Source organism: Chinchilla lanigera, unplaced genomic scaffold (assembly GCF_000276665.1).
Source record: "Chinchilla lanigera isolate Chin_1 unplaced genomic scaffold, ChiLan1.0 scaffold00034, whole genome shotgun sequence".
Lineage (NCBI taxonomy): Eukaryota > Metazoa > Chordata > Mammalia > Rodentia > Chinchillidae > Chinchilla > Chinchilla lanigera.
The window spans coordinates 5,099,104-5,111,343 of record NW_004955435.1 but is presented as its reverse complement, the minus strand read 5'-3'; the positions used below and the strand labels follow the sequence as shown (position 1 = coordinate 5,111,343).

At 47.8% G+C, this 12,240-nt stretch overlaps 1 protein-coding gene across 1 annotated transcript in view; it reads right to left on the bottom strand.

Moving 5' to 3' along the window:
* Cdc14a (cell division cycle 14A) overlaps positions 1-11,768 on the bottom strand; it is a gene marked incomplete at its 5' end in the record, with an annotated part of 130,677 nt that extends 118,909 nt beyond the window's left edge. Inside the window, 1 exon segment of the mRNA XM_013516522.1 lies at positions 11,678-11,768. Within this exon segment, the coding sequence (XP_013371976.1) occupies positions 11,678-11,768 (91 nt within the window).
* Between the last annotated feature and the right edge of the window lie 472 nt (positions 11,769-12,240).

Here is a 12,240-nt window from a genome sequence, read left to right as displayed (position 1 = left end):
GATCCTCCAGGGACCAGTGATGCTGAACATTTTTTCATGTATTTATTTGCCACTTGTATTTCTTCATCTGAGAAGTATGTATTCATCTCAGATGCCCATTTTTTAACTGGGTCTTTAAATTTGAGGGGTTTGATTTTTTTCAATTCTTTATGTTCTAGATATTAGCCCTTTCTCTGAAGAACTGGCTAAGATTTTTTTCCATTCTGTGGGGTGTCTTTTCACTCTGTTGGTGATTTCTTTTGCTGGGCAAAAGCTTTTTAATCAGATCAGCTCCCAAGTGTTGACTTTTCAGAGCACATCCCCTGCCCATCAGGGTTTTCTTCAGGAGGTCTCTGCCTACACCTATGTCTTCAAGAGGTCTACCTCTCTTCTCTTCCAGCAGATTTAGAGCTCCTCTTTTAATATTCAGATCTTGGATCTATCTCCATTTCAGTCTAGCGCACAGTGAGAGACATGGGCCTAGTTTTAGTCTTCGGCATGTGGAAAGCCAGTTTTTCCAGCACCGTTTACTAAAGAGGCTGTCTGTCTCCCAGTGAATATGTTTGGCCTCTCTGTCAAAGATAAGGTGGCCGAGTGTGTCTGGAGTTGTTTCTGCGTCTTCTAATCTGCTGCACAAACAGCCATTCTGACTGGAGTAGGCCAGAATCTCAGGACCGTTTTGCTTTGCACCTCTCCCCCTCATCACCTTCTCACCCACTTAGAAGCTAACCCCCTTCTCACTCTAGAGGTCTCTGTCTAAACACTGACTCTCCCCAGGGAGCAGGTGTCGCTCAATTCTTGTATTGGCTAAATTCGATAAAATCGTCATTTTTATATTTCCTGTTGTACTCTTATAAAATTCAACCAAAAATTATGCAATTTTTGGTCATCCGTATTTAAGTAAGTGGACTGCTAAGTGGTTAACCCTGAGGCAAACTGCAGGGTCAGGGCAAGTTTCACATGCTGCTTCTGTAAAATGGGTGAGTGCTGTCACTTTGCCCTGAAGCCACGGGACCTTCAGACACCCAAGTTGTCACTCTGTCATCACCCTCTTTAGAGCAACCAATGAAAATCCCTTTGGAGACTCAGATTCACGGAAATAAAAGGAGGCTTCTTTGGGAATACATTGGGAGGATTAAAATTCACTCCCACAGAAATCTCTCAACCAGTGTAAATTAGCGCCATCATTCAAGGGCAGGTGCTGAAGGCAAGAGCTTGGGGAGGCAGAAGGCAGGCGATGACTAGTACAAGCACTAAGGCGGAAGGACCCCACACCGGCAGGGCGGACCCTCAGAGAGCACACAGCAGCGTGGCCCGGAAAGGAAAAATAACCACTCTAAAATCTGTGGTGAGCATCACACTGTCTCTCTGCATTTGGGAATCAAAACAAAACCCTTAACCTTGCCTCTGAGGCCCAGGGCAGCGCAACCTCTAGCTCCCTGGGGGCTCATTTTGCAGCATTCCCTTATTTTATCACCAGTAAGCTCCAGCCACAGGGAGCACTGTGAGTTCCCGCCTCGGGTCCTTGGCGGGTGCCCCACCACCCTCCAGCCTCCCTAAACCCACTCACCCTCTAGGCTCAGCTCCAGTCGTTCTTCCTCAGGGAATTCCTCTCTGATTCCCATTTTCATCCCTGCTCGCCCGGACCCTGCGCCTTGTACAGTTCTCCAAGAGGAAAGACTGCAATCTGTAGGTCTCTCCTTCAGGCGCTTACAGTGCATTTTCTGTCTGGATGTTTGACTTCCTACAGTGACCGGACTATGAGCTCCACGAGAACAGAGCTAAGCTGTGCTCCTAATGCCGGGCACTGAGATGACTGAGTAATAAAAGGCTGCAGCACAGCTGGTTCGCTTGCAGCAATCTTTCTCCCGTTCTAGTCGTTCTAAACTGTGTACCAGGTTGAATGCAAAGAGAACTATCACACTCTGTACGCTATGAGTATAAAACAAGACTAATCAACAATTCAATAACAGCGAATGCCGGAGGGCCTGTGGGGGAAGAGGAACATGTCTGCATTGTTGGTAGGAACGTTAACTAGTACGACCACTAAGGAGATGCCTCAAAACATTAAAACTAGAAATTCCATGTGAGCCAGCTATCCCCCTTCTAGGCATCTCCCTGGAAGAGTTAAAGACATCACATCACAGCGCAGCACAGCTCTACCTCTTGGAAGCAGAAAATGGGGTATTTACATACAATCTTTCTGCCACAGAGAAAAATAAAATTGAGTCATTTGTAGGAAAATGGATCTGCCTTGAGAGCATGATCTTAAGTGAAATAAATCAGACACACAAGTTTAAATATCACATGGTTTCTCCTCTATGAGAAACGCAAATTATAAATGAAGAGCAAAACAAACGACAGGTAACGAAGGTAGAGGGACAGGTCTTTTTCAAAAGGGAAGGGGATCAAGAGATGGAGGGAGGGAGGGAAAGGAGCGGGGAGGGGCTGCAGAAAGGAACTGGGATCTGTTAGCTGCAGGTACCAACACTGCACAAGGAATGGAAACGTGCTACACTGGAAACATTACTAATAAAAATTTTAAAATAAGAATATCTAGTGCTATAAGATAATCATTCCCAAAGTTGCTGATAAGAATAGAAACTGATGAAAACAGTAACAAAAAAAAAAAAAACCCTAAGCAGGAAGAGGCAGCAGGATGGGAGCATCGCAAAACACCACCTTCTCACACGCACAAAGCTCAGACAAGCTCCCGGTCTTCCCTCTGCCACCCCTCTTCCCCGCCCTGCTCCAGATGGAACCCACTTTGTAGCCCAACCTGGACAGACTCACTCAGCTACTCTTTCTCTCAGAGGCCCCTTCAGTTCTGCCCGAGATCTGCACCAAGCTCTAATCATTTCAGGCCTGTTCTTTGGGATTTAGAGCCCCAGCAAGGCGCTCGAGGGCTTTGTGGAAATGTACAACCCTGATGCTTGTGACGGGCTAGCAAATAGCCCATCAGACAGTATTTTATAAACCCACCAGGCAGTCTCCTAGAAGAGACCTGTAAATCTATTTCTTTTACATTTAGTAAAAGTATAAAATGTTTTTAACGTTCCAGAAGAACTCTCCTGCTAAGAATCAATAATTTGACTATCAGGACTAATACAAATGCTATGTTAACGCCATACACCCTTCAAAGATAGAGAAATGTGTGCAGTAAGAAATCAGTTATACAAGGACCCCTATTCAGAAGTCTCACCAATCTGAAATATAAGTAAATGTGAATCATAAGTAAGCCAAAAACAAAATCAGGTTATTTCTTTTAAAGCCTGCCACAAAACCAAAGTCTGCCCTTCAGCTACATTTATAAGAGAGGCCGCGTCTCCACGGTCTACTCAGACCTATTTCATACCCAATGCTAATAAAGGAAGGTGTCTGGTCTCTACGGCTGCGGTGTATCAGGCTCATCAGACACCCCAGGGTGGAAGCTGCTGCAGCGGGCAATGCACACGTGGTGATGTTGAAAGCTAATCTGACAGAAAGCAACGCCGAGAAAATGCTCAACACACTGTAGTAACCTGTCAATAACAGCTGAACGAATACATTAAAGCCACTACAAGACACAAGATGTTTGGCAAACAAAGCCATCTGGCACCTTAGTAAAGAGCCTTTTATTCCTTACACGCCCTGTAAACTATCCTTGAATTACAGTGGACTGTTTATGGTCACTGTACTCACAATGAAAGAGTCTGAGCACTGCAGAGGCAGAAACACAGATTTTACAACGTCTGAGACTTTGACATTTCAAGACGGGATTTTCCAGGCCGAAGGGATGTCACTCAGTGGTACTGCACCTGCCCAGAATGCGTCAGGCCCTGGATCCGATCCCACGCGCTATGTTTCTAAAAAGTAATTCTCCCACGCTCTGTGGAAACTGCCTTGCTGAAGTGCCACGCTCCCGGACAAAATAAATAAAGGTTATACTGTATATCAATCAAGGAGACCAAATTTAAAATACACCACACCTCTCTGGACTCTCCAAAGAAAATTAAATTGTATAACCAAAGAAGAACAAACACAGCTGGGCATGGTGACGGGTGTCTGTAATCTCAGCACGCTGGGAGTCTGAGACAGAAGGGTCACAAGTTTGAGCCCAGCCTGGGCAACAAAACGACTTAACGAGAGAGACCCTGTCTCAAAAAAAAGGGAATGGAGATGTAATTCAGTGCAAAGGCCCTAAATTCAACCTTCAATACCACCAAAAAAGAAAGGAGAGAGAGCCCTAACTGATAAACTTTTTGGCTAATCAACAGGATGTGAACATGTTTAAGACCAAAATATTAAAGTAATAAAGGAAATATTTTACTTAAAAAATACAGTTCACAGTTCGGCGTAGTGTCACACAATTATAGTCCCAGCACTAAGAAGGCTGAGGCAGGAGGATTGCAAAATTGAAGCCAACCTGGACCATATACAGAGTTCAAGGCCAGCCTTAGCTACACAGTGAGACAAAAAAAGCCAAAAAATAAATATATAAATAAAAACTATAGTTCACACAAACTCTTCTTATACTGGAGTTCACTGCCAACCACATATAATTGTGATCATTTACCAGATATTTCCAAGTTAGTAAAGACTAGAAATATTATATACTTTCAACAAATACAAAAATATTTTTGATGGCTCTAATATAAATACATAATTCTTTGGTGGTCCTCAAAGTATTTGATTAACAAAACCAACATTTTTTAAGTAAACTGAAACTAAGGCTTCTTTTTAAAGTTTTTTTTTTTTTTAAATAATGCACTCCACAGTTCAGTGTAGAAAGCCCAACTCCAATCCCAAAGCCAGAAAGGAATTTGAGATCCGCTGTCCCACCCACCTTCCCCAGGTTTTAAACAAATAAACATCTAAATATCCAGAATAGTCATTGCCTATTTTCTGCTTAAAAGATTACAGAAGACAAAGTCTCCACTATTATGAACCCCCTTTTTACTTCCTGTTTCTCATGCAACGAAACAACAGCAAACATAACCCCTCCTATCTGCACCTTTCTATCCACCAGGTGCTTTCTCTCCATCCTGCAAGCCAGAGTTCACCTTCAAGTCCCCCTCCCCGCTCTCATGGGGCCGTCCCAAACCCAGCCAGTCAATCCCCCTTCCCAGCTTCTCCCGCATGGCTTCTCCGTTCCCATCGCTACATCCCAAAGCCAGTCCTGCCAGGGCCTCTCTCGTCCCCCACCCGGCCACCACCCACCGGCGTACCCTTCCTCCGCGGGACCCCAGCTCTGTCCCGCTGTCACCCCCAAGCAAGCACGACTGACTGACCCCAAACGGCTTCCCACAGCCCAGCTCCTCTCCTGGGTCTGCTCTCCACTTAAGGTTAGCCTGTGCTCTTCCCAAACCACCTGCGTCTTTGCTCAGGACTCTACCTAAAATCTCCTTCCTCTCTTCCTCAGCAACTCAGTCGCTCATTCATTCAGCCCGTCTCTGGGACATAATCTCTGCACTAGCCAGAGGGGCAGGATGATGAACACAACTGGTCGTGCTGATCCTCACAGACACCGCTTCGCACACACCTTTCCGCAGCAGCTCAGACGTCACTGCCGGACGCCGTCAGCCCAGGAACAGTGAGAACCTCGCCCCCTCTCGGACTCGCGCACACAGCTCAGCTTCCGTTGCACACCGCCTTCCCGGCGTTTCCCACCACCGTCCCCGTGTGTGTCTCTCCTCAAGGCAGTACACAGCGCTCTGCACGAAAATCTATCCCAACTAAACTAGACCTATCTGAACCCCTTACAAGTTTCAAGTTCTACTGTTCAAGTTCCATAAGGAAATGCGTGGAGTCTTTTTTTTAAAGTAGAAATGTGTCTGAGCTCTGGCTAAGAAAGAGTCGTGTACTCTGGGCTTGGGAATGCGTCCATGAACTTAACAATGGGAACGTCCGAGGTCTTCGGAATCTGCTTCAACCAGAACAATGAAGCTGCCCGGGGCGACCTGGCACGGGAAACACTGTTGGGCGCGGACAGCTCTCCGCTGGGCTCCCAGTCGCTGGGGCTGCGCTCTCCCGTCCTGATGAAGACGAGTTTTTGCCAGGTTTACCTCAAGCAAACTGAAAGAGCTGCACAACAATTTGCCATCAGGAAAATGAGAGACCCACACCCCACTGTGAATGCCTGAGGGGTCCAAACGGCCGGGATTCAAATCACCCAGGAAGTAAAATCTGCCTCCGGCGGGTCACGCCAGTAAGAACTGCCTCAGAATCAAACAACTTAATAACTCCGACCACGTACAGGGTACACTCCTACCCAAGCGCACACCTAAAACTCGCGTTTTCGAAAAGGAGCTTATTTTTGCAAGGCTAGGATGGAAGGAAAGAGAAAAAAGGAGAAGAAAATATACACCTAGCATCACTTAAGAGCTAAGCAGTTTTTTAGAGTTTTCAGAAAATTCTGTGCAGAAATCTTTACCTCTTAAATGACACCAGTTAAGCAGCAAGAACACAGCACAGGCAGACTATAAAAGCAGTTTTCAAGGACTCATAAAAACCGGGCTTCCTTTGTTTTCACACGGCCTCATTAAATACAATAATAATTAACTCAACTTCTTCTCTCTCTCTCTTTATAGTACGGCACTGAAAGGAGAAAAGGCAAAATTACATGTACAAGAAAGAGAATGCAAACAAAGCACTTTTAATTACCACCACAAACTGTCCCCAGGGACAAAGCCTGCCAAGGCGGGGGCAAAGCTGTCCCACACCCTTCCCACCACACTCAAGAAGGGACAGCCAGGAACTCGCTGGAGGCCTATGGGCTCCCGAGAAGGCAGCCTGCGACCTGAATTGTGGCTCTGCCATGTATTAGTTCAGTGACCTCAGACTATGTCTCTGGGCCTCAGTTTTCGTATCTATAAAATGGTGATTATAGCAGCACATGGTGAATTCGCCCTGAATTTAACCAAATCTCCTCTTCTGTCTGTATCGTACCACTTCATAATGAGAGCTAAAGCACTACATGATGACCCTAAGGCTCCATAAGATCACAGACGGGTGTGTGTGTGTGTGTGTGTGTGTGTGTGTGCGCGCGCGTGCGCGCTATTAGCTTACGTGGCACACAACTTCTCACCAAACCATCTGACTTGTTGCATAATAAACTTGAAATAAAAACTGAAAACACGAAGTGTTTCTTCTCGCTACACCTACCCTAATTATTCATTCCCCAAAGTAGTTCTAGGTAAGTTTTTGTATACGTCAAACATGTCCTGTGCTCATACTTGGACTCTAATCTGTGTGACAGACGTTCTCCAGTCATTCTTCTAAAACGTCCTTGTTGCATTAATCAGGGTGTTTTCATAAGGTTTAAACAAAAAACTGATTAGAGGCTGCTCATTTTTACCATGCTAAAACACTTGGGGAAATTTCTTCAGAAACTGCTTAAAATCTAGCTCCCAGTCATCTCCGTGAAGAGATCTCTGCTGCTTGCCAATGCCGTCCCTCTGCAGGTCCCGGGAAGAGGAGGGAAACGAACAAGACTGAACAGGAAGCCCACATGCCAGTGGTGGTGAACCCACGGCACTCAGGCCACAGGGGGCTGTCTGTTACCCCTGAACGCTCTAAAAGGTTCGCGTCACTGCCTACGCACTGTCCCTCACAGCTAGCCAGCTTTCTGTGCCATTCACACCAAACCCACACCCGTAGGCCCCATTAGGAGGAACACAAAAGCCATACAATCAACATATTTGATGCTACTAACTCCGGAGCCAGAACTCTTGAGCTAAGGTATTAAGATACCTGGGTTACAGGGCCCAGTTGATCTGGGTCATAGGGCCCAGTTCCAGTACCAAAGAACTAGCCTTTCTGGAGAGCTGTGCGTTTTCTGTAGCTTCATCAAATACAGACAAATCGTCCTTGAGAGGCTCCCTGCCCAGGGGGCTATGGTCGTACCACAAGCCTTAGCCTGCACCCGCGATGGCGAACCTTTTACAGCTTTCAATGATGGCAAACAGCCTGCTGTGGCATGTGTGCCTTACAGGTGCCACCATGGGCCTCTACTCCGCTTTAATGCTGACCTGGGAGATTCTGACCTAAGGACGCAACACGATTCTTTATTACCCACATTTCATTAAAACTACTCATGCCAATAGTGACGAGGTAAATTCTGTTTTAAAATCGGGAAGTACATTCAAACTGTCATCCTCATACCTTCACCCCATGAGGTGACTGTTAATTTTCTCCACTGGCTTCTCAGAAGGCTGTCATTTTAATCGTGCAGTTCTACTACCCTTTCGTAACTAAACAAACGTCTGCACGAAACACTGCTCTGTCCAGAAGATCTGCGGCCTAATATTTAAAGAGCCCACTTAATAGTTTCTAAGGTGGTAATTTAGCTAGAAAGGCAGTGCTTCACGGAAACTTTCATCCAGTAACGACACCTCTAGGGCTGCAGAGGCCCTCTGTGATGACGTATACAAGTATACCCCTTTCCTTAGGGCACGCACGTTCCGAGGTGACAGGAGCTCCCACCCCTCCCTCCAGGACGTGCCCTGCAGACAGACTCCGGGAAGCCCACATCCTCCTAGAGACTGCAGTCTCTCCCGGCCCACACACACAGGGTGCAGCTGCGGAGGAGACCCCACTGCTTCTGCCCCTCCCTCCAGCCCTCCCTCCCCTTCGGGGTTTCTCCACCTCCCTGGCTTTTTATTTCTTCTCCTTCCCTTGCTTCTCTCAACCTGGCCCTACCTCTACGATACAGACTGATGTATCTTCTCGTCCTCCCCGCTGTACCATTCTCACAGCTTTATCATCTCCCTGGGGAACTCACAAATGTAAGAACTCCACATTTATGTGATATGCAGCAGTGATGTGAATAACCCTTGATTTTTTTTTTTTCCCCTGTTTTTGGGGACTGAATCCAGGGCTTTTGCACTGAGCTATATCCCCAGACAACTTTTATTTTTTATTTTGCGAAGTCACTAAGGTGTCCAGGCTTGGCTGGAACTTATGACCCTCCTGCCTGGACTACAATCATCGCCACCACGCCAGACTCCCTCTAAACTTCTTCAGTTCAGCCTGGCCGAGATGGAATGTTTGATCTTCCCGCCAAAGCCAGTCCTTCCGCACTACTTCCTTGCTTCAGCTCCTGACGCCCGCAGGCTCACCGCCCAGGCTATGCTAAAAACCTCTTTGACCTTTTCCTCAGCGCCCCCCAACTCACCCGCCTGATCTACTGCCGTGTCACGTGGATTCACAGCCCACCTTTCCATCCTCATGGCTATCACCCTAACAGAGGTACCTGTTTCTTCCCCCTAGACGCTCTAGAACTTTCTAGTAGGTTCTTACCTTCTCTCTAATCTGTCTTAAATGATGCTACTGTGTGAATTTTTGGAATGAGGATGTATGTCCTCTGGAACCACATGGCTTAGTTTCATATTCCAGCTCTGTTACTTCTTATTTCTGTGACCTGGGCAAGTTACCTAACCCCTCCGTCCCTTATTCTCACCACTGTACAACAGGATGGCAATCCTGCCTGCCTCACGGCATTGTTCTGAGAACAAAATGAACAGGTGGAACACCTAGAAGAGCATCTGGCACACCTTGAGATGCTCGGTTAGCATTTGCCCTTGTTTGCAAGTGGTCCAAATCCAGTCACACCGTACCTGCCCAGAACTCTTACAAGAGCCCTTGCATAGCATACAAGGAACCTGCAGGTCCCTCACCCTGGCAATCCTTCTGTCCCCAGCCGACCTCACAGCTTCACAAGCCGCATCTCCCCGTGTGACCCGCACGCACACCAGGCAAAGCGGAGGACTCACGATACCCTCAGCGGCTGTGCGTCCCTCTCACCGCGGGGGCTGCGTCTCCCTCAGGGCAGCCTTCCTTCCTGCACCTCTAGGTGCAGTCCTGACACTCACCCTGCTACTTGACAGCTCCTAACCCCTGCATCCCTCATCATCTCACTGCTGTGGCATCCAGCACTGCATGACACCCGGGGTGGCACAGGAGAATTGGGGGCCGCAGCCCTGAGGGGGCACAGGACGGCGAGTCCACACCAAAAGGGGCACACCCTGCCCAGGGAGGTCCTCACGATGGCTTCAAATGACATCCAAACTCGCCTCTGGAGCAAGCCATTCCTTACCAGACACCAGAAACACAGTGGAATAAATACAAAAAGCACGATTTGTAGCCAGTCCTATCCTAAATACCAACGGTACAACTGCACAGACCATTTCTCCTCACGAGTCAGTATCAGAATCAAAAAGCCATTGTGCACTGTTTAGTTGGCTGAATGTAATTTTCTGCTAGATCCGCCACCTAGCAATCCCAAGAGAAGTGACTCAGACCTCAGCGACGGGAGCTCGTTCAATGGCATATTAATAATCTCTGGTACCTTAGTCACCGCCGAGGGGAACACGAAGGCATACACAAACTCCCTACCTCGGACTCACAAGAGCGCCCTGAACCCTCCACTCACAAAAGGAAAGCCACAACAATGCACACTGCTAACAACAGACCCCGGCTAACAAACACTGCTGGCGGTGACATCACCCAGGTACACAGGGTCAGGGTGCAGGCTGTGCAGAACTCCTTTCTGTCTCCCAGCAGAGCTGTAACCTGACACCAAGGATTTAGACCTCTTTGCCTCGGCAGCCCTGGGCATTGAGGAGCAGCGGCAAAGGGCTCTTTCATTCGCACTCTCACTTCAGCCATTCAAGAAGCATCGATCCCAGCACCACGAAGAGAAACGTGCTGAAGACATCAGCTTCAAGAACCCCTGCCACGAAGTGGCGATTAAACACTTTCTCCTCAAATAAAAAATACGCTCCTGAAGGTCCAGCATGCTTGCTCTTTGAAGGCTTGGGAGTACCCATAAATCCTCAGGCAAAACTGCCAAAATCCTTTGTAACAGGACAAGTCCTAGGAAACTATGGTTCACTTGACTGTGTTCATTCTACTGTACATTTGCTTATGCTAAGAAAGCAAAATTAAATATTTAAATTAGAACCTAGTAGGCTCTTCTGAAAGACCAGCTCTTATATTAAAAGAATGTGACCAAGTCAGCTCAGGCTTTTTTACTCCTATCTGCTGCTTTTTTGAATGCAAACTTATCTCTTCAATTAGTTTTTAAGCCTAATGCATTAAAATATTTTTCCTCTTTTTCACATAAAAGAGTTCCCTACTGTTTTACCTCCTCAAATCCTAATCCCACAGAAGCAAAGTAACCAAAGAAAGTACATGAGGACTCCTATACCACTTCCTCAAAGGCAAAGAAAGTACACCAAGTTGGGAGCACTTAAGTCAACCAGTAATCTGTCATTCAGGCAAAATCTCTCTCACAGACACGACTGGGACACAGCTGCCCGCAGCTCACGTGTCCCAGCTTCGGAACACGAGCTACACAAACAAGAACCTCCTGAGACACAACAGAAGCCTTGTGAGCCGCGAAGCTGAAGCACTTGCAGCACACACACTGCTCTGTACCTCGTGGGTGCCGCGTAAATGCTTGGGTGACTGACTCACAAGCCAGTGACAGTGTGGTAGTGACAGAGCTGTAACTGCCCGGTCCCCCTCCGCAGCGTGAGGAACCTAACAGCTGCTGCTTACGTGGGAGTAGGAGGCAGTAGTATACACCGAGGTCTAAAGCCTGAGGTGTTGACAGACGCCTCACGTTAATTCTCCCTGCACGTCTCCCCAAAGCACCTGAACCTTTTAAAAAAAAGTATGTATTTACCAAAGAGCCAATAAAAAAAACGAAACTTACTTTTCATACACCAGCTCCTCATCGATGGAGAAATAGTGGGTATGTATTGTGCTTTTGGGTCTATTCCTTAAAGTAGCAAAATATAACCGATCTGAAAGACAAGTTTAAAAGACAGGAGAAAACACATGAGAAGTAGAGAAGTGAGATAAAGGGCGTGACAACGCACAAAGGACCAGAAGTAGCAAGCGGCTACAGATAAATTTAAAGACCCCTCGGCGCGTGGGGTTGCTGCAGAAACACCACCTCCTCCAGGAAGTGAGACCCAGACGCTCAACCCGAGCGCAACGGTGCAGAGAAGCGAGAGAGCCCTGGGGCGGGGGGCACCTGCTCCTCCCAGCCTCAGGCCGGCGGGCGCGGACCAAAGCCTCGGGCACCCGCAAAACTGCAGACGCAAGTTTGGTTCCCAAGTCTCCGGACCTCGGCAGCTGCGCAGGGGCAGAGGGCGGCCTCCGCGCGCTGGAGACTTCGGGAGGAGGAAGGCAGCCGAGGGGGTGTGCCCGGGGGGGAGGGCCGGCGGGAGGGTCGGCGCGAGCGGGGTCCCGGGAGGGGCGCGCGGGGAGCCG